The following is a 26,154-nucleotide window of genomic DNA, read 5'->3' on the forward strand; positions in this document are numbered from 1 at the left end:
CTTGTGGCATACAAAATGCAGAGGCAATTAGTATGTAGTTTTGAGCAAATTCTTACAAATTTATACAAAGTACCACATTTTCTTGAATGTAAGTCACTTTTTCATCATTTGAGAAGTGTTGTGACTTATATACCAAAGTGACATTCCGATTTATGCTGAATGAGAGAAGTACATGAGCTCAAGTTCATTTGTATAGCGAATATCCCACATGGCGATATCACTTTACATAAATTTAAGGCTTGGCGTTTATAAGAAATATTGTTTTTAATGAATGTCACTATAGTTTGTTTGTTTTATACTTTTTTCATTCCTTTTTCATTATTTTTGGGGAATTAAAGTACTGTAGTTCTGCAGAATTGTACAGATTTTCCGGTAACACTTTACAATAAGGTTCATTAGTTAACTACATTAGTTAACATGAACTAATAATGAACTGCACTTATACAGCGTTTATTAATCTTTGTTAATGTCAATTTCAACATTTACTAATACATTATTAAAATCTTGTTAACATTAGGTAATGCACTGTGAACTAACAATGAACATCTGTATTTTTATTAACCAACGTTAGCGAAGATTAGTAAATCCAGTAACAAATGTATTGCTCATGGTTAGTTCATGTTAGTTAATACATTAACTAATGTTTAACTAATGAACCTTATTGTAAAGTGTTACTGATTTTCCTCAAAACTGTTCTTTTATTCAATAAAGATCTTGCACTTTAAATTAATTATGTATGATGTGCTTGCAAAAGTTAATGCAATTAAAAATAGAAAAACTGCAGCTCAACTCACCATTTATAGAAAAAAAGATAATACACAGAGAAAAGTTTCTCTTAGATACAAATATGTGCAAATTAAAGTACCTGTACAAAAAACACAGAAACGTTTAGGACCTTTTTCAAATGCATGACTGAAGAAGGTCTTCTGGGACTAAAACGTTTTGGGACCAAGAGCACTCATCCAAATCATCTGCGAAAGGAATCTGGGACCCGGCAATTCATTTTTTGTCTGTAAATGTCCCTCTGAGAACATCCTGGGTTTTTTGGGGCAACTGTTCTGAGACAACACATGTCTAAATGTCAGAAAACACTGAAAAATCAATGTGTTTATGAAAGAAAATCATACGCTGCTTTTAAAATCTTTCCTGGGACATTAAGGATTGTGAAAATCAAACACAACTGAATAGAATAATATTAATCAAAGGCGTTTAGAATTTTAGTAACAGCCATTGTTAAAAGCCACAGAGATGAAGCGGTCATGGCCAAACCCCCAGACATTTGGTATCTCTCAAAACCAGAGATAAAACTCCGGCATACATGGTCTCAGTGCAATTCACAAAAAACAAACATTCTCTAGAAATTAAATATAAATATAGAGGTGGTCCAAATGAACCATCCCTTCCCATTATACTACATTAAAAAAAAAATCTAATTGCAATATTTCTTATAAATTAATAAATAAATGAGTAAAAAAATGAATTAATTAATTTTAAATAATGACTATAAAAAAAAAATTATAAAAAAAAAACAAGTTTGCTCCACTTATTTGTAAGGCTGCACAATTTGGTCAAAATTCTGTGATGATATAAATACTGCTATTAATAATAATAATTATAATAATAATGATGATGATTATTATTATTAAATAAATTATTTTAAAAATTAACAAAGAAAAGAAATGGGGTAACACTTTACAATAAGGTGTCATTTATTAACATTAGTTAATGTATTAACTAACATGAACAAACAATGAACAATGCATTTATTACACTATTTATTATTCTTTGTTAATGTTAGTTAATGAAAATACTGTTGTTCATTGTTTATTCATGTTAGTTCACAGTGCATTAACTAATGTTAACAAACACAATTTGTGATTTTAATAATGCATTAGTAAATGATGAAATTAACATTAACTAAGATTAATAAATGCTGTAGAAGTATTGTTCATTCTTAGTTCATGTTTACTAATGTTGTTAACTAATGTTAACTAATGAACCTTATTGTAAAGTGTTACCAAGAAATGTTACTATTGAAATATTTCACTGTTAAATAAAATATCTAGTCTTTAAGAAAATTACATAATAATAATAATAATAATTATTAATAATAATAATAATAATACACATTGCAACTGTAAAATTACAATACTAATATTTATGCCTCTCTTTATTTTTAAATGCCAAGCTTTTTTTCTGGTGTAAAATCACAAGGAAACCTTAAAGCTTCTCATTCTTCTGTTAATAAGCACTTCTCATTACAAGTATAGTCTCACGTAGCCAGACCTTCAGACTGACGGCTGAAGGTCTGGAATAGATGGCAGCTTTCATTGGCCAAGGCATGTCAAACAACCAATCACAGTTCTTTTCGTTCAGCGTCACATTTCGGAGCGTGGAAATGTCGCCATAATAACAGACCAGTGTGTAAAACTCTCTGACGTATTTTAAAGATTCTAAGCAGCGAACTTTAAATATTTCACATACTTTCGAAAATTCAGCGTTTAGTTGATCCTGACAAGCACTCGTCGTCAAAGATACAGAGATGGAGTTGTGGAACAGCATTTGTTGTGAACTGAGCCACTCTGAGATGCTGAAAACTGGTGGATAATGAGCTGCTCATGTGTAAAAACACAGTGCCACGCTACACTCTGAAACACGCAGTGCATACCTGCATATTTATTTAATGGGGGAAAAAAACACACTGTACCATATTGTGATTTTGGCTGCGTCCAAAATTGCATACTCTGTTGAGTAGGTTATTTTTTTTAATAAGTAATTACTTTGTGACCACAAAGAGTATGTTCTATATAGTATATATGTATGTGTAGTATGAATATAATCTGGACGAACTACATTCACCATTTTGTCGTCATGTGACCGGCATCGCGTCACTGCCATTCATAAATCCTCTCCCGTGGATTACCATCATATGCACACTTCAGAATCTTGCCGGAAGTAGTAAGTCATCCACATACTTTTTGCCTACTCTTTTATGAGTACTATGAATTCGGACATACTTCTTTTGTCACATACTGTTTTTCGCCTACTATATAGTAGGTAAGAATATGATTTTGGATGCAGCCTTCAGTTTTATTTCGATTACTCACGCAGTCCTACATTATAGCATCAGAAAAAACCCTTAAAACTTAGCTAGCACTGACCTGCAGGGCATTGTAGAGCAGCTGATGTTCAAATTTCTTGATTCCCAGGATCTGCTGGAACATCTCATACAGCTGTTCTTTGCTGAGGATGAGTTCGGATACAGCGCTGAAGGGCATGCGTCCCTGCGGCCGCCGCTGGTCCTCTTCTCCTTTGTAGATGGCATCGTATTTAGTGATCCAGGAGCTGAGGACAGTCTCTTTGCTCAGGCCATCGATCTCGGGCAGGCTGCGCACACGACGCTCGATGTTCTTCTTGAAGATCTCACGGAAGTCACTGGCAGAACAGCCTCCACTCTGTACCATGCGCGCCACTCGCTCGCTCTTCAAGAAGCCCTGATGGAAGAAACAGTGACAGGGTCAATCCATCAGTACACTATTATGAACACAAGAAAGTTTTATTTTTTATTTTTATTATTTTTTACTCATTACATTAGAAGTTCAGTTTATACATAATATGAATGCACTTGAACATCTTTTATATGAAGAAAGTGTTTTTAATTTCTGAATTGATAGTTGGATACTTGGTAAATACAAGAAAGACATCAAAGAAAATGCTTGAAATTTCCTTGAGTATTTAATAGTTCCCTGGTTCCATTAAAATTTCAATTCAAGTGGTGACCAAAAAATAAGCAATGAAAATGAAAAAAATAAAAGCAATGCAGTGCATTTTTGGTATCTTTTCTTTTTCTTTTTGACATATAAAAAGGGTTATACAACTGTCCTGCTATCATAAAGTAAAAGAAAGATTAAAAAAAAAAAAAAAACAGATTAAAAACAGATTTTTTATTTATTTAAAGAAAACCTTAAATTTGAGTAGTTTGACTTTTTTATTATTATTTTTATTATTATTTCTTAGTAATGACTGGACAATATGTCAAGATCAATAAGTCTCTTAAAATTTATGATAATTTTGGATGGATCAATGGACGGATTGATAAGGCTCCTGATATTTGTAATATCTCTGAGGCATAAAGTAAAAAAAAAATTAAAATGATGCAGGGTGATGCAATTGTCTTGTTATCATAAAGAAAAAGATTTTTTTTTTTTAAAGAAAACCTTAACATTGAGTAGTCTGACTTTTATATTATTATTATTATTTCTTAGTAATGACTGGTCAATATTTTAAGGTCAATAAGTCAATTAAAATATATGATAATTCTGAAAAAATATTGAGATGAGTAGCATTGTATTCATTGTAAGATTTTTTTTTTTTTTTTTTACTTTTTAATGAATGGTTACACCACATGACATTTTATTAACCTTTCAAATTTAAAGTCTAAAATGGTAAAAAAAAAAAACAAAGAAAAAAGCTTTCAAAGCATATGAAACTAATACGAACACATTTCTAAAAACTTGGCACATGCCTTCTACTCTAGATTTTATTTTATTTTATTTTAAATCGCAGACACTCTCATTGTCACAATCTCAACAGTATCTTTGAATGAAGGGTTTTGTAAAGATGGGTCATGGACGGCTAACATCATTTACAACACATTTAATACAGCTCTCTGTTCTTGTTTTGCACAAATTTGGAGTCTTTTTAAGGACAGAATTACTTCACAAATGGGGTCTCTCTCTCTCTCTCTCAAAAAGTGCTTCCATCCATTCATCATTACAAGCCAAAGATACACAAGGAACGAATTGACATAAGCCAAAATTCAATTAAATCCTCAAAGCGGCTAAGCAGCGCAGTTTTAGAAAACACAATGATTCATAAGAGAGAGGAAATGCCCCACTGAGAGAGTGGCAAATCTGCACAGAAGACCATGAAAACACTTCACCACTTTTCAGTAATTTCATTTTTTTATATTTGGTGACCGTGTCTGGGGGAAACCGAAGCTGGTGAGGTGCGACAGAAGCGGCAGATGGAGACGAATCGCAGCTCCTAACCGCGAGTAATGGAGCAGAACAAAGACACTTCAGCTGCCTCGTCTCAAGGAGGCGGGGGAATATATCTGTGTCGAAACCGCCGTGATCGGGTAAGACGACAGAGATCGGCGTGCAACAGGAGGCAGTTCTCATAGAGGGAAACTCCACTCAAATTGCTTTTACTTGGACACCTGTAGAGACTAGAAAAATTTTATTTTTCTTTCAGATTTGAGGAATGTGTTCATTTTAAAACACAATTTTAAACATAAAAGCTCCATTCGACGTAAGTGAAACCGAAATACAAACTGGATACATGCAATAAAAAGATATACAACTCAGCTTGGTAAATACAATACAGAGAAAAGTCTTGAAATTCATTCTTGGAAATTCAAAACGTACCTACTTGTTTGTCCATGAACAGTTCACTGGTTCCATTAAAAGCCCATTCAAACGGTGGCAAAAACAATGATATTGGATATCTTGCAGTGCTACTTAGTACTCGAATGAGTCAGTGAATAAGTGGCATACTTTCCCGTAGAGAAAATGAATAGTTTCCTCCTGCCTCAAAAAAGGACATGCAGGTGAAGTGACAGACAGGCGGTCATGCTGAGAGGACACAGGCCTGCTCGTTTTCTCTGAAGCAGTCAAAAACTGAATTCAGGAAAATTATTCTGATACAGCTAGAAAAAGACGTAATAATTATAAAGCCATCGTGATGAGAGTCCAGTTACAGTATGTTTTCATTTATGTAATTATCCTGCATTCACTTTTCTCTTTTTATTTTTTATATAAAAGTAATCAAAGAGAAACAGACAGTATGTACTGTACTAGTTTCCTACATATTATGGGCACTACATATTATTTTACATATGTTTCAGTGTTGATTCTCTAGAAATGCGGAAAGTTCTAGTTCTGGCTTATGATTGGCCAATACAGAGTTCCAGTTGTGATAAAATAGGGTAAACGTACCTATTAAGCTCACCAAAATCTACACTGAGACACTTTTAGTGCACAAGATATTGGTTTCAGTACAGAAAGTTATGTTAAAATCAAATATTAATCTCTCACACAAAAACATTTAATTTAATTTTTATTTTATTTTATTGCAACATCTATACTAGTCCACGTTCAGCTAAGTAACACATTCAAAAATCAAATAAAACAAAGCAATAAAACATTTAATTCATGGGGATGAACACAGAAACTAGCCTCATTATGAAACCTCTTGTTAAGTGGATGTCAGCTTATCTATAGTCTCTTAACATGATTTTTGCCCTGATTTTCCACAGATTTACAGTCTGGAGAAGTTGATGCTAGTTACCAAAGATCAGAGCCAGTCTGTAGATTTGAGTTGACAGAATCCATAGAAAATCAATTAACTTAACTTAAAGTGACAACCATCAGTTAATATTTAAAGTCTGTTTATGAAGTATTTACAGACGTTCAATGTGGAAGAGGTTAAAGAGAGCACACTGAGCTTAATTGGAGCAGCAACATTTTTTAATACATTTCATGTAATATTTATTAAAATGACAGGATTTTGCTAAATAAATAGTCTAGGTCATGTATTAAGTTCATACATATTTTAATATGAACAACTATTATTAACAATATCTATTAAATCATATTTTTTCTTATTGATGTCACACTGAAGCTGTGTGATTTTCATAGTCGTGTACCCAGCTCAGCTTAAAATAATATGAAATCTTTAAAAATTACAGCACTGTGAGATGACAGACCAGCAATAAACTGTCAATTTATAATATTATGGATGTAAAAGTACAAGCCAGTAATGCCTGTGAAGTAATATATTAGCGTAGCACACAATTTTATACAGCTAGTCAGCTAACTGTGTTCTGCAGCATCTGCGCTGTGTTGCTAAAACTATCTTTTGGATCTAATGTAATTATTTCCCACATCTAAATTGCAGGTTATAATATGCAAAAGTCTGAACATTAATCTCTTAATTTTACAACAAGTAGTGAAATTTACCCAAAATAAAGTCTTAAACACCTAAAAAAACGCACATATAAGGAGCTCCTCTTTTGGTGAAAGTTTTTAGACAGCTTTCAAAATGGCCGCCAGACAGTGTGAACACATGGAGAGACTCATATCTCGGTGTGCAATGATCTGATTGACTTGAAATTATAGGAGGTATATAGTAACAAACATATCAATTGGTTAAGATATCAAGATGGATAATAAATTATTTTTTCTTATTATAATCTGATCTCAAATATGGAAGTGTGCTTAATAGGTATGTTTACCCTACATAATATATTAAGTTACGATGTCAGTCACAATCTTCGTTTAATGTGAGGCACCATACTGAGGAATCAGCAGAAGGAATAGGCAGAAAATTAATGAAATTATTCATTCAAATATAAAAATGTAAATAATTAAACTACATGTTAATTTTACAAATAAATAGCAGATTTTCTAATCAGCTAAATATGACGGCGTTTTAGTGCCACATTAAAAAATAAAATAAATCTAAAATTATGAGATTAAAGTCAATGTTTTCAGAAAAAAGTCAAAATTATGAGAATAGTCATAGCAATACGAGAATAAAGTAGAAATATTTTGAGAATAAAGTTGAAACTACAAGAATAAAAGTCGAAATGTTTCAAGAACAAAATCAAAATTATGAGAAAGTCAAAATGTTTTGAGAAAGTCGAAATTACGAGAATAAAGTCGAAATATTAAAAAAAATAAAGTCGAAATATTTTGACTTTATTCTCAAAATATTTAGACTATTCTCAAAATATTTTAAATTTATTCTAGTATTTTTTTTTTTAATTATACGACCTTAATCTCGTAATCTTAGATTTTTTTTTTTTTTTTAATGTGGCACTAAAACACCACAGTAGCTAAATGTAATAGTAAATATTAAAATAAATAATCTATTTAATTCATGTTTTAAATGTGGATAAAAGGTACAAAAAAGGAATACACACCATAATGAAACTTACATTTATAAAATTAAAAATACTAAATATTAATATTAATTTAAAAACAAAAATAAATAAAGTATATATGCCAAATTCTTTTCTTTTTTTTTGGCAAATGCTTGGATTTATCCATTTACTTCAGTTTGTTGAGTGATTTACTATTTATTGTTACATTAATAACATTTTAAAAGGTGAATTAAATAAACCATTTTATATATGGCTAATTATTTGGCTATTTCCAAAAAGATTCATTTTTATTATGAATCCTTTATGGGCATGAAAAATCTGCATAAGAATCCTTTTTTTAATTAATTTCACTATTTATTCTTTTTTATATTTGACTTGAATATTTAAATAAATATATGTTTATAATATTAAAGCATGTAACTGTTTTATTAAAACAATAAGAAACCCAAGGCCTTTCAAGTCCCCTAGCTTCAGTATAAGTTACAATAAATTTCCTATTCACTGTTTTGCAGGGGAAATAAATGCTAAATTCATGTTGACTGACAGGCTAAACCTAAAAAGGACTGAGTGCTACTTTAAATGCATTAAATCCAGACAATAAACTCAATGTTTCAGACTCAATGTTTTTATTTCCTTACCCCCCTCATATGCAGCTGTCCAACCTGTACCACCTGTATTATTTGTACAGTAGACTGAGAGTGCTTATATAATATATGCCTCTACAGACAGTTGCAACTACACAATGGTGTCCAATGCCTCCATTTTATGGTGGTGAAAATGTCAAACATTATTAGTAATGAATTGGCCACCAAGGGATTTCCTCTCTCCCTGCTGCTTGACTTAATTGGTGGTTTAAAATCTCATTCAATTATTTATAACCAACAGTGTGCAGAGCTGTGCTCCGTCTGCAGTGAAGAGATTAATGAGATACAGAGCCATTTGTGTAATTAAAGCTAATATGAGGAATTAATCCTGGCAGAAGAATGAGGGAGAACATTGTAAGAAAGATTGCAGATCAGCGCAAGAATCACGGTCAAGCTGCCATGCAAATAGTAGGAGCAGGTTATGAAGGAAGACTGGGAGATTATATTGGTGTATTTGACTTCATAGGGGGCGGTGTGTCTAAAATAAACACAAGGAGGGAGAGATTAGGAGCATGTGAGAGACATAAATCTGGAGGGTGATGATTAATTAACAGAAAAGGTTTAGCGATGACAAACATTTTTATTTTTGAGAGGTGATTTAACAGGCGTTATATTAATATTTATTTGTAGGTGTGTTTCTAACACCTTATGTTTATTCTCACATTATTGCTTAGTTCCAAAACCTAGAGTGTTATCTACATAGAAAGCATCATGGTCATTTTTAGGGCTGATTTTTTAAACAGATTTTTTTAAATAACTGAATTTAATGGATATCATTCTTGCTGTTATAATGAAGCAAGGGGACTTAAAAGTCCTTTAGTACGGCGGACCAAACCTTCAAAAATTAAAAATAAATATATAGATAGATTAATTAATTAATTAATTAATTAAATAAATGTAATGAGGAAAATAAAGAAACAAATGACTTAGTTCATAATAGTTAATATAATTCATTTGTGATAAAATTTATTTACTTAAAATTACTTATTTAAACCATTCCTTCATACAGAATCTCTCCAGATCCTTCAGATTCACAGCTCCATGCTGGTGCTTCTTCTCTTCAGTTCACCCCACTCATTTTCTATAGGGTTCAGGTCAGAGGACTGGGACAGCCATGGCAAAAGCTTCATTTTGTGCTCAGTGACCCATTTTTGTGTTGATTTGTGTGTGTGTGTGTTTTATTATTATTGTCTGGAAGATCCAAACACGGCCCATTATAAGATTTCTAACAGAGGCAGTCAGGTTTTGATTTTTTATCTGTTGGTATTTGATAGAATCCATGATGCCATGCATCTAAACAAGATGTCCAGGACCTCCGGCAGAAAAACAGGACCCCCACAATATTAAAGATGCAGCAGTATATTTAACCGTGGACATGGGGTACTTTTTATCCCTGTTTGTACTAAACTCATCTGGTGGCTTTGCTGCCAAAAAGCTCTTTTTTAAGTTTCATCTGACCATAGTAGCCAGAAGTTCCAGTTGTGTCTGACAACTGAATATGCTGGAGTTTGTTTTTGGATGAGCTAAGAGAATTTTTCTTGAAACCCTCCTGAACAATATGTGGTGATGTAGGTGCTGTTTGATTTTTTTTTTTAGGCTTTCTGACCCCAATATTCAACTAATCTCTGCAATTCTCCAGCTATGATCCTTGGAGAGTCTTTGGCCACTCAAACTCTCCTCCTCACCGTGCATTAGGACGATATAGACACACATCCTCTTCCAGGCAGATTTGAAACATCTTTAGTTGATTGTAACTCTCTTAATTATTGCACTAATTATGGAAATGGGGATTTTCAGTGGTTTAGCTCTTTTCTTACAGCCACTTTCTATTTTGTGAAGCTCATCAATCTTGTTCTGGACATCAGAACTTTATTGTTTATTTTAGGGAATTTGGCCTTTGTGTTCCTCATATTTATAATCCTGTGGAACAGCAAGTCATGGCTGGACAATTTCATGCTCCTAGTCACCCTGGTGTAGTTGAAAATTTAAATATGAATGTAATATACTTAAGAGATATTTTACTCATAAGAATTTCTAGGGGTGCCCTAATTGTGGCCAACACACTCTAAAAAATCCCGGGTTATTTTTTACTCCAAATGTAAAATGCTGGGTTGATTTTTTTTTATTTTTTCAATGTTTGGGTAGTTTTTGTATTACTCAGATCCTGGGTCAGACGTTATCCAGCGGTTGAGTTATTTATCGTGGGGATTTTGCGTTGTCTTCTGGAGAGAGCAGTTCTAAGCGCCATCAAATTGAAGCATTTCTTCAGTAAAATACAGGTTTGTGTACATTTTACTTTATATATAATATCATTACTATTCTGTATATCGTTCAATTTTATGCAGAGCAACATACAGGTTCACGGTGTGAATCACCATCGCTCGCGTCAGTCTTTTCGCGTGATGGAAAAGCCTGATGCTTTGCATAAAATAAATGATTATATTTATAAAGATACAGAATACAAATACTTTGGATGTTAAAATATGTCCTCAGAGCTGTTTACTGTTTGTTTGTGGGCAGGTTATGGTGGCAGTCGCAGTATATTTCGGCTAAAAGGGAAACGCAGGGCAGCGGTCTTCCCCAACGAACACGACTCCAGCTCGGGTACGAGAACCAGCGCCACTATGGTGGAAACAGAAAAACAGAGAGTGGTCGATTACACGTGAATTACTTCTGTTTAATGTTTCATTTTTACTTCTAATGTTTGTTAAACGAGTTTAAATAGGCAATATGTATAGCCTGCATAAAACGATACAAACAATGTTGGAAATGAGAAATAAAGGAAAATAAAGGAAGTTATCATGCAAACCAGTGGTTGTGGCGTATTTTACAAAAGTTTAGAGGATCTAAGTTAATCTGTAAACATTATTTCATGTATAAAGTAAAAAATAAGCTAGTATTAAAATAAAAATGAACCAACCCATTAGCTGGGTTAAATCAACCCATTATGATGGGTAAAATAAACATCCCAATTTGCTGGTAAAATTAACCCCAAATGTGTTCTGTCCTATATTTACCCAGCTCTTGGGTTAAAAACAACCCAAATTGGATTGTTTTTAACCCAGTGTTTTTTAGAGTGCATGCATTGGAGAAAAACATTTATTTCATCATGAGATTTTCTCCCCACTTTCAATTGTTTTACGTCAATGATAGGTTAGAATTTTTGAAATGAAAGAAAAAAATAAACGATGCAGATTTATTTTCACAGCCACCTTTGCTCATATTTACCAAGTGTGCCAATATTAGTGGAGAGCACTGTATTTGATCAAAAATACAATAAGCAGTAAAGCGGTAAAAAAAATAAAAAATAAAAATAATTTCCATTTTAATATATTTTAAAATATAATTTTATTCCTGTGATGCAAAGCTGTATTTTCCAGCAGTCATTACGCCAGTCTTCAGTGTCACATGATCCTTCAGAAATCAGTCTAATATGTTGATTTATGTGCTATTTAAGTTTAATTTGCCGCCTAAATGTAACGTTCCAAATCAACCATTTACGGGTTCCTTCATCTATACACGCAGTAGACAGCAAGGCAGCTCACTAGACTTTAAAAATGAGCTTATGTAGACGTCTTGATCTGTAACACAGGATATGGATGACTAACACAACACTCATGCCAAAACACAAATGTATAAAGTGTGTGGTGAGGTAAAACGGTTTGTTTGGTATCAAATTTGAACAATTGCTAAGCCAACCAAACTAAGCCTGGAGGCCGCGATTCACTACTGATATACCAGAGCCTTCAACAGTCAAAAGTTAAAGATTGTTTATAAAGCAGTCTCATAAGGTCTGGGAAAGACTGAGTGCGGCAGACCGTATTATACGCTTTCTCATGAATAAAACATAACTGTTCTTCACACTGGGCGGCGTGAAACATTAAAAACATTTAAATCTTCTTCTCTCTTGCTTTCTCACCCCCTTTTTCGAAATCTAGATGGAGTGACTCGATCAACAACTATGGCTCATAGCTCCAGAGCCGCTCATCACGAGCTGCAGTGATTCGTACTCTTATTTGATCTCTTGAACAATAAGCAATACCCTTACATGTGTATTTATATGAATACAAATGTTGAGTCACATCTCCCAATGGCGAAAAACCTACTCCATTTATATCTCTATTGTGTTTGTCCCTTTTCACAAATTCGCTCAAGCGTTTCCTCTTATCGGGTTTCCTGTGAACTCAAGCTCTGCCCTCGGACTCGCTCCTGGCAGTCCGATTATTCACATCTGAATGGAAATCTGTGCTTCTTTTCCAGCCTCAATCGTTCTCTGAGAAAAAATCTGATGGGGAATCACCTCAAACCCGAGGAAGAGATATTTTGTGCACCGTTGATGCAGTTTCGAAGACGTACGGTGCAAGTTTCCATTGGCAACAGAAAGGGACCTAATGACAAACAGTTTGGCAACACACAATACCGCTCTGGAAAGTTTCGATGAGAAAAAGCAGAGAAATAAGGGACTGGAAGTAATGAGCAGAACAGGATCATGTCTGGACATACGACCAGTCAGAGTCAACTCTATAATTGGATACTCTCTAGTCAAACCCCAAAATACTAATCAGACCTAACAGTATATTGCAGCCTGGCCTCATTATTTATACGTAGGTACATAACATTTACAAAACGTGCAATATTGTATGTTTTTATTAAAGCAGAAATTTACAATCTGTATGTATTTCAACGTTTAAAACATAAAAATTGCTAAAAAAAACAAAAAAAATGGCTAAAAAACGTAAAATATTTACAAATCTTCTGTATCATTAAGATACTTGTATCAAAGCATTTTTTTGATATCAAAGCATGTATTGGTAAGCAATTTTAGGCCCCTTAACCTAAACCTACCCATTTTATAGTGAATATAAAAAATATAAAACTAACCATAACAATTATTTCTGTACAGAATAAAGAAACAACATGACAGTCAGATGTCATAAACCTGTTGTAAAGCTTCTTGAAGTGGCAATTAATTTAAAGAGCGCATAAGCGTGGGAATTGATGCTTACGGTCGCTGCTCAGGACGGAGATGAAGATCGCAAAATAAAGGCTTGAGCTTGGTTCTATTCCTCGCAGTCATATGGATTCTGAAGATTTGGATAACAGTGCACGAATAAAATTGATTCCTTTTGTAATTATTTTGCATTTTTGGTGTATTTTATGGTTCTATTGTCAGTCACAGCATGTCGGAAAAACGCCTTTTGTGTCTCACAGCAAACAAAGTAAATATTACATGATAATTAATGGTTAAACGATTGCAGAAATGTTATTCATTTTAAGGATTTAAAGTGTAGCCTCGTTGAACATTGTGTAATCTTCGAAACAAGTTGGCAGCCAAAAAGTTATTTCATATTAATGAGTAAACAATTTAATAATGCAATTGGAAGCATAATGCCATTTATATGACAATTGAATACAATAATAATAAAATTAAAGCCTGTAAAGTTCATATGTAAATCTGCATTTTAGGTGTCGTCAATACATCAATATTATACTTTTAAGTATTGTACTTTTCTGAAAATGTCTAAGTAAATGTGTAAGTAAACAGAACCATATTTTACGTAAAATACATACGAATTATCATGAGATCACGTTGTTTATTGACTTTGTCTGGAGAATCTTTTGAATGCAAAGAAACTGATGAAGTAAAGTATGAAATTAGAACCAAAAAGAAAAAGGCAGAAAAGTAGTGGATATAGGGAGTTTTTCATTAGTTTTGAAGGAAAAAAGCGGAGCAACGGTGCAAATGAGCATCAGAAGGAAATGTAGAATGGGACTGAGAGAAAGAAAGAGGGCCAAAAACCTATACTTATGGCTCTGACAGGCTTCAAAGTCGGCGCCTGCAGCTATTCTGTTTGCAATGCTGTCAAACAGTAATCCAATTGAGAACCACAGGGTGGTAAACACATGGGAAAAAGAGTAAGAAACAAATGTGAGATGGAGAGGGAGAGGGAGAATGTGGAGGAGCAAAGGAACAAAAAAAAAAAAAAAACTGCAGATCACGACAACCTCAGGCTGAATGTGTAGAGAAATAATTCTGCCCTGGCTAAAGGACAAATAACTCGGAACAAAACAAACATACCAGGACTCGTCTATTGTGTTAGGAATGTGTTTAAAGGAAAAGCCTGGTTGATTCCTCAAGACACCCTGTAAGTCAATGATGAAAAAGTCAGAAGCAGAGGGACTGGTCAATATGTGAGGTGCAAAACTCAAGACGCGATGATAAATCAACCACATGGTGCATTCAAGTCATGTTGGACAGATCATATTTACGAGTTGAACGCACATGAACGCCACCACAAAGTCGTTGTTACAAGTGGGAAAGTCAAAATTTTCTTTAAGCCCCGAGTTTCCGAGTTGGGAATTTTGTACATATACAAAATGTTATATTATTGTATAATTACATAGAACATATAATGATTCGGTTTACATCATCTTCATAAATTGAATAAAAACAGAAAAAAGCAAAAACACAATGATGCACATTCTTTATTCATCATTTTGTAGATGTAGGGCCAGTTTTACACAAACGGCTTTTGGATTTAAGACAAAATTATAAATTAAATGTGTCCTTTTATTATTGCTTGGACAAAATGCTGCACATTTCTTTGTGAAATTGAAATATAACACTATAATAATATACTAATATAGCACTAGCATATTATTGCTCTTTTGTTGGTTTTGTCGCTTTGGATAAAAGCGTCTGCTAAATAACAAAATTTAAATATAATGTAAAATGTAAATAACAAAACTAAATTGAAATTTTAAAACAAGCCCCAAATCAAATAAATAAGTAACACAAATAAAATAAATCTCTTCATATAAACAAAATAAGGCTTTTTCTGTGCTCTTTTCATTTAAAATTAGAGGCAACCACTGCATTTTAATCATAATCCAAACAAAGATGCTGCATACATGCAACATGAGCAGTTTTTAATCTAAATTAGATTGTATAATTTTGAAATTTGAAGCAAAAACAGAATGGTTTGACTTCAGTTTTGTGAAGCTATACATTAAAAATATCTGCATGAAACAGAAACAGCAGACTAGCTGAATGAGATGCAGATTCACTCTCTGCCAGCAGGTGGCGCTTAAAGCGTTTCCTTGGTTTCTGCTGAAAACAAAGCAGCGCTGCACTTATTAACTTTAATATGCATTATACAGAGGCCAGATAAAAAGAACCATCTACACTTTTCTAAAGACAGTAAGTTCCCCTCAGACATGCATTCATATTCCAACCCCTAATTGAATCCCGATTTGTTTAGCATCTCAAACGATTTGAATCGTTACATGTTTGAATCGATTTTCAACCGTCTCACGGTTAATCGTTACATCCCTAATGTCGTTTTCTGGGCTTTGAATGTGTCAGTTGCATTGCTGTATATGCAGGGTCAGAAAGCACTCGGATTTCATCAAAAATATCTTAATTTGTGTTCTGAGAATGAGAAAAGGTCTTATGGGTTTGGAACAAAATGAGGGTGTGTAATGACAAAATTTTCATTTTCGCCGAACTATCCCTTAAATTCTCAAAAGGTACATGATTATTAATAGTTTAGGCACTTTTTTACACTATCAATAATAAGGTTCAATACGATAACATTAGTTAATGCAGTAGCTAACATGAACTAACAATCATTAATACTTAAGTAATCATTTTAAAATTAATTTAGATCAATAAAAAAAGTACAAAATTTTCACTGATAGTTCACTTTATCTAATGCATTAACTAATGTTAACAAATTGAACCTTATTGGAAAGTGTAACCTATTATTCAATGTAAAACCAGACTAATATTCTACAACATTATCCTCATTAAAGTGCTGTTACATTACGATTGCATTTATGAGGTGGATTATACAAGGGGCGCAGGACTTCTGCACGACACAAGAACAAAAATTACAGACCACTGTGCTGCATTACACAATCAGCCATCCATAAAATGGGTCTTATTTTATCATAACAACTCATAACTACCGGTTATGGCCTTCAGGCGACTCAGACAGCCCGTCTATACAGTAAGAGGGCTGACTTCATTACCTAATCACTACAATACAGAAAATCCTACAGCCTCTCAACACTAATTTCCTGCCCCGTCTGCCCTCGTCGAGCACAGCTGAAATCATTTTCATAAACAGCACCGAGAAAATAAGTGCTCTAACCTGCGGGGACCCGAATACAGCTTTTGCTCAGCATGATTGGCTGTTTTTTCCATAACAATAGAGGGAGACTGAAGATTGAACTCGTGGAGGCATTTTATTACTGTTGGCGGTGGGCTCTGAAGTGGACATGTTAGCCTGAATGGACCCAAAAGCATTAAAAATAAAGTGCACAGTGAACTGGAGGAACCTTTATTCTTTGAAGAAGTGTTCAAATTTATTTGATACAATTTCTTTTTCAAGGCCATGGTGATTTTAGGTTCGTTTTTAATTGATGTGATTACCATGTCCAATTTAAATTTAAATCACTGCTTCAGGAGTGAAATTAGAGAAAATGCAATTAAGCAAACTATTTAGGAATGCCAATTAAACACTACTGGGGCGCCTGAAGAATACGGGCGTCTTAACTTATGCAAAACTGCACAACTCTTGGCAAAATTTAAATAAAAGGTCATACGGTGAGTAATGTACCCCAGGATCGATTTGATTCTTACCCCTTTATCCATATCTGGCCCCCAGTTTCTCCTGACCTTTCGGATATCCTTCTAATTCCACAATGGCTTTCTCATCGTGCAAAGCTACGGAGGATGCTGTGAAATGTTTTAGGTGTGTGTATTCCATCTTAGCTCCACCATGTATATGTCCAGCATGTAGTCACGAGTCAGCTAGTCTCACAGTCCAACCGCTGACCAGTTGTATACAAAACTGAACTGGAAAGTACTTCTACAAACTGGAAAGCTTAAATCTGATAGAAATCTGTTAGAAACAACATAAAGACAGTATATCTTTAATATTTGCTTAATGGCATCTTTTTTTATGACTGAAGGCCTGTTTCACTGATACCAATACTACTGATCTCTCTAGGAAATTTTATTTTTTCCCTAATATTTAATCATTGACTATAGCCATTCAACATTACAGAACAATTGAGAGCTATCAATTTTAACATTTATTAGACTTTAAAAAATAACAACTTTAATTTAAGTGAACTTAAAACAATCTTCACATAAACCCATTATAATAAATGTCATATTTAGCTACCTGTGCCCTTCAGCAAGTAGGAAATATACAGAAACTGAATAAAGTTATTAAACACTAAATTCTAGATCAAATATAGATGAATCCTTAAAGCTACAAAAGGTATTGATTTCCTCTTTTTTCTTTTTCTTTTGTTCTTTGATTAACCGACATCACAGCAGCTGGTTATTAGTTTATTTGGCTGCTATTAATTTAAGAGCTTCTGCTACTGAATATATATATATATATATATATATATATATATATATATATATATATATATATATATATAAAATGAATAATTGACGACGGGCCGTTGAATTCTCGTTGAAATCTCAATAGTAGACTAAACTATCTTTAAACAACGTGTCAAATAAAAAAACACAACTATGACTGACCACTTTACATGTCAGTCAGATGGCTCTTCTTGTGTGCTGTTCATGGCCAGAATAAACTGCAATGTGTACTAGACTCTAGTTTAGTCAAAGGTCTGGTTATTAGATTGTTAGTCAGTTGGTGCGAGTGGTCCAGACTAGATATAGCCGGATTAATCATGGTTTAGAGCCTCTTCTTAGAGCCAAGAGCACTGTTTGAATCTCTAAATCCATTTGGACTGAACTGTGTTTGCGAATTGAAGATTACTTCAACATTATTTTTCGTTACGTGAAACTGATTCCATCAAGTCACAAGGGCTCTTATCGCCCAAATAATTTCTGAGAAGAGCACATTATCGAAATCAGTGACATGAATGACACAAAAACTCAACCATCTCTTTTCTAACAAATTTCCCCCAGCAAATGTTATTTCCAACAAGCATCCGTCAATAAAACTTGGCTACTTGTCATTTATCAGTCCGACAGCCAGCAAAAATAAAGTTTATATTATCGAAAGAAAAGTAATAGCACAGCTCTCCACAAAGGTGGAAAGTAATAGCACACCTTTCTTCAACAAGCCGTATGATTTGATGTATCATTCGTGTCTGAAGCGTCAATGGAGCAGCGATGAGATATGCCCTAAAATGCAAGCTTAGATTAGGTTTAAAGGTTTTTCTTTGAATCTCCAAAACAAATGTAATCAATAATGCCTGTCCTGAGGGGTGACCTGAGGTTAAATGTCTCAAGGGGCACAAAAATCTTTTCAACTTTCCAATTCACAGGTCAGAAATCTCACCTATAATTATTATAATGACCAACCCTGAACTTTTACAATCAGGCTTCCACCACCCATATGGTGCCAAATCATGACTTTAAAATTTTATTAGGCAGTAATGGGAAGGTCGATGTCATTATTGATCAAAATAAGTCTTCGGCAACATATTGATGCCATGCACAATGAAAAGCTGCCACAGTCAATAAATGGCAAAGGCTGAGGACAGAAGAGGAAAATGGCAGCTCTTCTGTTCACACACAATAGCTCTATTATTATAATTGAAGATGATTTGACAGGTCCTCAGAGTGTAATAAAAGAAAGTGTGTTCTGAATCACTGCGTTTCTGAGCTTAGTGCCAGCCAGTACAGAGCGGCTTAACTTGGAAAAAGCAAGCACTAAACAGCTTCTTATCAGTCCTTTATCAAACACAAACAACAAGCAGCATCTGCAAATGCAGGTTGTTAGAGGAGATGGAAGATTGTGGGAAATAATAAACAGGCTGGAGGAAATATGCTAGACAGCTGGAAAATAAAAAAGGATGTATAAATAAATTTTAAAAAAGGCAGAATATTCTATGTATTCTCAGACTTGAATTCCAACAGACAACACTGAAAAATAAATTAATAAATATACAGAAAAAAACAAACGTGTGCAAAGCATTTTAGTTATCAGCCCAAATTTTGATCATAGTATGTAACTAAATAAATACATAAATTCATGTAATCAGAGGAAAAAAAAAAAAAAAAAAAAGAAAAGGAATAAATGACTGGTGAAATTTTTTTTTAATTAAATTTAGTCCTAACATTTTTAACATTATTTATATTCATTTTAACTTTATTTCTATTCTTTCATAATTTGTAATAATTAATTGGTGGGTTCATTTATTTTATTTTTTTATTTTTTTTTTTACATTTCTGTCTGTTGTTTATCGGTCTAAAATAAATACATAAACAAACAGAAAAAAGCCAAACATGTGAAAAATATTTTAGTTTTCATTCCAATTTTTGATCATAGTATATAAGAAAATAAATACATATATTAATGTAATAACAGGAGAAAATAAAGGAATAAATTGAGAAAAAACTAAACAAAAACAATTAATTCTAAATTAAATATAGTCCTAAATTTATTTTTGTATTACCTCACCTTACTTTATTTAAAAAAAAATTTTTTTAATGTGTCCTTTATTTTTTTAATAATAACTGATTTGTGCGTTCATTTATTTTTATATTTATTTATTCCCACATTGTATATCTGTATGTAAATATTGCCACATTTATTTTACATTTGTTGTTGTTTAATTTTTCTATTCATCCTTACATTTCTGTCTCTTGTAGGATAATTAGGTAAACTTGTCTTGCTTACCATTGGTTTAAAATAAATAAATAAAGATAAATATATTTTTAAATTTTTAAATTTTAATTTGATTTCATATTGTCTTTAAAAGCTGTTGACCTCTATTACGAGCACTGAACACTGGGTAATCTCACCACCAAGGGTTCTGAATCATCTCAGGCCTGTAGTTCCTCTTGGTTTTAGCATCGGTGGGATGCTCCCACGTCCTGCAAATCCACTAAAAATATCTCAGTGGAAAGGAGAGGAGGGGAGGGGATCTGCGGGGACTAATCCTACATCTTTAATTCACAGCACATTCTGTCATAATCAATGAAAGCGGTGGCAGGCAGCTCCTGCTTGACTGACGCGCTAATGAGAGTTATGACTACACCGTGAGGATGAGAGCTATTTTTTGTATCAGAGACAGCATTTTTATCACTCTTAAGAAAGAGCGTAGATCCTCTTGAGTATTTTATTAGGGTTTTACATTACCGGTTACCACACAAAGCACATGACCCTTTATGATCCACGAGAGTCTCACTTTGCACCAAAAAAAAAAAAAAAGTGACTCCAGGTTTCCATACATTTAGTCATTTACATTTAGTCATTTTCCATGTGTTTCCATACACACATGAAACGATAATTTAGGGGAATAACTCTCATATTTAAAGAAACGTTTGTGTGAAAGCTCTGAGACACAACAGGTTGCTTGGTAACCTGGCCTGTCCTCATAAAAAGCTGAACTGTGTGTGTGTGTGTGTGTGTGTGTGTGTTGTATGAGATCTTCAGAGATGATCTCAGTCCTGCTTGGCAATAGACAGTGGTTACGCTAATTGACTGTGAATGAGTGCTGTATTCTGTTGCTTCAGTAAAGTTCACAAAAGCATTTCAGAGAGCCGAGTTAAAGAATAACTAAATGCTTTAATTTGAGCCCAGTCCACTCACACTGAAGTATTTCCTATTAAAATATTAAACATAGAAGGAAATAGGGTGAAAGCAGAAAGAAATAATATTATAGTAGCTCAGTATTTAAACTAATGGCAACATTATGCATTTGCTTATACAGTTATTAAATGTTGATGAAATATCGACTAAAACTGTTCATTTGCTATTGTTTACACCCATACCAGGGCTCCAGACAAAAAATAACTAAATTTAGGAGCCACTGGCTCCTGTAAGAAACAAAATTAGGCGCCAAATTATTTTTTTAGGTGCCATGTTTAATTTGAATCTTTTTAAACACTTTAACATTTCAGTCATACTGTCATGTGTTTATTTCTCATCTTTTTATGTCTTTATTAGCATTTTAATCCATCTTGTAGATGTCATGGGAACTAAGGTACACTTAAAGTGGTAACTAAACGTCTTTTCCAACTTGAGAACTATACAGTCACAAAGAACTGTTTATTACACAGAATCTGTACCAATATCATGGACCATAACTATGTCAGCATCTCTTGGCCTTTGAGTATAGTTTGCGCTCCTCCTCGATGCATCCCATTCTACAGAATTGGTTTAAACTGCTGTCCCACAACCAAAAAAGTATCCAAATCTTAGATGTTTATCAAGATACTTCTATTATCTACTGAAACCCACAATAATATTTAAAATATTAGTAAGCTTAATATATATATATAATCATCATTTATTGGGTACTTTCAATTGGGAGATGGCTGTCCTGAACCCTAACCTTTAAATTTCAACTTATGAAAATGATATTGAAATATTTTTTTGTATTTTTTTCCATCGTTGTTTTTAAAATTATCTTTTCGATTCTTTTAAAAAGTAAAGTTCTAAAAAATTTATTTTATATTTTCTTTGTAAATGATGAAACCTTATGTAAAAAAATGTGTCCCGCATTTTTCCTGTCACTACCGAAACAGGCCGAGACTGATTTTAACTAAACCCATAAATTTATGATCAGGAAATATTCATGTGTCCCCCTCTCTCTTAGCTAGAAGGTGTGAGTAGATAGGTCTCATCATTTTGAGGTAAATGTGTTCAAAAGTCTGAAAAATCTGTGTGTAACCGAACACCTTTTTTCTGCAATTAAGCACACTTTTTTGGGAGTTATTCCATGTGTATACCACTGTTCATAACTGTGCTAGCTAACCATGTGCTGATTAGCATCTTTGAGCTAAATTCAAAATTATCTAAAATTGTCACTCTCAAAACAGGTCATCATAGTTTCGGTAGTGACAAAAGCGAATACATAATCCTCATATTTGGGGGAAATAAACAAAATTTTAGTACCATTATGCAATTTCTTGGTATTTCAGTATGTTTTAGTAGTGTTTTAGTATACAAGTTAAAATTCTGTAATGTGATGTGGTCGCTACCAAAGCATTACGGTCACTACCGAAAAATGGGATGTTTTGTCAAAAATCAGTATAATCAACTTTTTGCCTTTTACAAAGAAAAAATGGATTCTAAATACAACAAATCTCATAAATTACACTTTAAATATTGTTTAAAAATTTAATTGTTATGGAATTACCTCTGAAAATAAATTAGTAAAATAGCAAAAAAAATAAATAAATAAATACAATTTACAATCTAGATCCAAGCAAAATCTTAATAGGTCAATATAACCCTTCTAATTAAATTAGTATTACAGTGTTTCGTTAGTGACAAATTTGGGGAGAGGACAAATATTCCAAAACTTTCTGAAAATTCAATGAGAATTAACTGCACATTTACTAGAAATGTGTACCTTGGATATTATACAATTTGCATACGTACAAATTTTTTGGAAAAAAAAAATTTTTCAAGACGTTTCCATAAATGTTGTTATGTCTTTCAGAAATCCAGTCTGTTTTACTTCATTAGTAACGTGCAATTTTATAGGATGTGTTGAATTTTATCTTGAGCTCCTTGCATTGTTTCTTATCATGTAGACAACAGGTTAAGTAAAAATATGAATATGCAATATAGCACATAAATATAGCAAAATGGTCATCTTTATGGTTAGTTTTAGCTGGCTAATGAGCTTATGGACGCTGAATGGTTATTTCTGAGTTAAATTCTGATTATTCTGGTTATTCTGAGCCCTGCGCACCAAATAGCTAATGGTCAGAATAAAACTGCAAATAAAGCAAGATGTCTGATATCAATTACATATACGGTGTCATCAGAATCTTATCAAATTCCCCAAAACAACCAACTTATAATTCACTATATCATTAGATAATTATTAAAAACTGACTTTTGATTTGAAAACACTTACGATTAAATCTTGAATTAAGGTGACAGGAACTCTACCTGGAATAATTTTAAAAAGTCTAAAATGGGTATTTGTGGTCCTGGATGCTGATTGGTCAATACAAAGTTCCATGTGTAAACATTTGTAATATTTAAAATCATAAAATATAACATTGTAATAAATTTATGATATGTTAATACGTAATATCTCTTTTTCACAAAGTATGACTGACAATAGTTTGGTGTCTAATATTATTATTTCTTATATTATTTACATAGCCAAAAGTAATAATGTTTTACTAAACACTGACATTTTGATATATTAAATCCTTATATTTAATATTTATAATACATTAACATTTACATTTAAACATTTGCTATATTTACAATGTAATATAATATTATATTTTAATACTTATTTAGGAATCATGCAAGTACATTCTTATTTAGGAAATATATTACAGCAACATTACAGCAATATGCCTGTTCGGTTCGGTGCCTTGCTCAAGGGTCTCACCTCAGTCGTGGTACTGAAGGTGGAGAGAGCGCTCCCCCACCTACAATCCCTGCCAGACCTGAGACTCGAACCCGCAACCTTTGAGTTACAAGTCTGACTCTCTAACCATTAGGCCACGACTGCCCCCGATTTTAAATTTATAAATTTAAAACCTTATATTTCATATGTTACATTCAATGTTATATTTTAATATTTATAATGTGTTAACACTTAATATCACTTTTTTCATGAGTCATGGCTGAAAATATAGCTTGGTCTCTTGAACCCTATTATTTACACAGCATATAATTAAATATTATGAAAGCAGTTTAAAAAATACAACAGAGAAAAATTACTGGCAAGATGATGGATACACAATTAAAAATTGGAAAATTGGACAGGTAAATTAAACCCTTTCCCTCACAGTCACCTTTAAAATATTTCTAACACTACAGGAGGAAGACATTTATATCCAGTCAGTGAGAACAGCATTTAAGCAATCTGAAATGTTCGACTACAGACTAGTAATGAAGATCTCTGGAGCCTAATGAAGCTGAGCTGGACCTCAAAGATCGAACAGAAAGGACGAACATTTTCTGAAGTTCAAGAGAAAGAGACTGGAAAAGCAAAACTCTGTTTGACCCGAGGTGAGAAGTGGAAAAAGATGTTTAGATGGTCTATATTTATAAAGCACTCTTAAAGTTATTCTGCATGACTGTGTTTCAGAAGGATAAAAAACATTTCTGTCTAGGTGTGAAATGTATGCGACAACCACTGGCAAAAAGTTAATTAATTCAAAATTAATCTTTAATTTATGTAGCCGCCTACATCCTGGATGTCAAAATTGTAAATAAGGAACAAGAAAATGAATCAATAAAGAACAAGAACATGAATCAAATGGCATACGGTGCAAAGTGTGGCTTTGGAGCTCTGTATCATAAAAATCAAACAATTTAGATTCACACCTTTTTTCTAATGTTTCTGTATCTGAAAATGCACCACTTGAAAGTATAAAACAGCTTTGAGGACGTTTGATGTAACGAGTTCCTCATACAATTGACTTTAGCAGTCGAATTCTAGGAAAAAATATTCTCAATAGGGAATTGATTTTTAAGAATAACTTATTAACCTTTAAAAAAGACAGACCTGCTGTGAGGTAAGAGGTTGTTAATCGATGGTGTATGCTTTTGTTGAAGCAATCAGCCTGCATTATTTCATCGTATTTTTTTTTATGTGGTTAACAGCCCAATTCCCGATGGAAAAAAAAAAGTGTAACAATGACTCTGTAGAGAAATCTCCAAAACAAATCACGATACAACTGGAGTAGGAGTTTAAATGAATGTATCTCTGAGGGGAACTGACTGTCTTTACAAAAGTTTACGAGCTATTTTCTTTTCATCTTGCCTCCGAACGATGCATATTAATTAGGGATTGCCATTTTTGGCAATTTCTTATTTTGATCATCGATAGGTTTCAAAAACGATTAATTGAGTACTCCGGGGAGCGGGGCGCGTGCGGCGGGCGGGGCATGGCCGTAATGGAGATAATGAAAATATCTGAAGACTGTTATGAAAATGAATGTTAAAAATAAAAATATGACATGAAAACATGTCTATGAAAACATGAACACATGATTAGAACACTGTTAGATTATGATCCAGCAATGTTATTAAGAAGCATCTTAAAAAGAATAGCTGCCTGAGGTGAAGCTGACTTTGTGCCAATAAACTGAAACCTGTTCTATGACACTTCCTATGATATTAATCAGATAACTTGGATATATAACATAGACGTAACATTACAACTTGTATCTGCACAAAAGGATGCATATGCCAGTGAACTTTAAGTTACGTGCGCGACAGAGAGAGAGAGAGAGAAATTATCCAACCCAATAGCTCCCACCGTGATGCACTTTCAACAACGCGCTGAAACACGTAAGGACGGAATTTACTATAGATTTCACATCCTATAAAGTTCTCATTATAATGCTCACTATAATGCTTAAAAGAGCTCCAGCCGTGATGCACTTTCAACAGCGCGCTGAAACTAGTGATGGGTCGTTCTTGAATGATTCGTTCATTTTAGTGTGACTCAGGAAGAACGAGTCGTCTCGGGGAGTGATTCGTTCAGTTGCGCATGCGCAACATCCTATCTGTACTGGAATTACTCAAGTAGTTCACCTGTTTCGAGTCTTTGGGTTTTTTGAGTCGT

At 33.3% G+C, this 26,154-nt stretch overlaps 1 protein-coding gene across 8 annotated transcripts in view; it reads right to left on the minus strand.

The window, feature by feature from the left end:
- cadps2 (Ca++-dependent secretion activator 2) overlaps positions 1-26,154 on the minus strand; it is a 167,886-nt gene that overhangs the window by 110,892 nt on the left and 30,840 nt on the right. For all 8 annotated transcript variants that reach the window (XR_009269303.1, XM_058766608.1, XM_058766611.1 and 5 more), the window contains exon 3: positions 3,162-3,494. Coding sequence is in view for 7 of the 8 variants with exons in the window: in XM_058766608.1 (XP_058622591.1) it covers positions 3,162-3,494 (333 nt within the window). In the remaining variant the exon portion in view is untranslated. The remainder of the gene's footprint in view (positions 1-3,161; positions 3,495-26,154) is intronic.

This window comes from Onychostoma macrolepis, chromosome 25 (assembly GCF_012432095.1).
Source record: "Onychostoma macrolepis isolate SWU-2019 chromosome 25, ASM1243209v1, whole genome shotgun sequence".
Classification (NCBI taxonomy): Eukaryota; Metazoa; Chordata; class Actinopteri; order Cypriniformes; family Cyprinidae; genus Onychostoma; species Onychostoma macrolepis.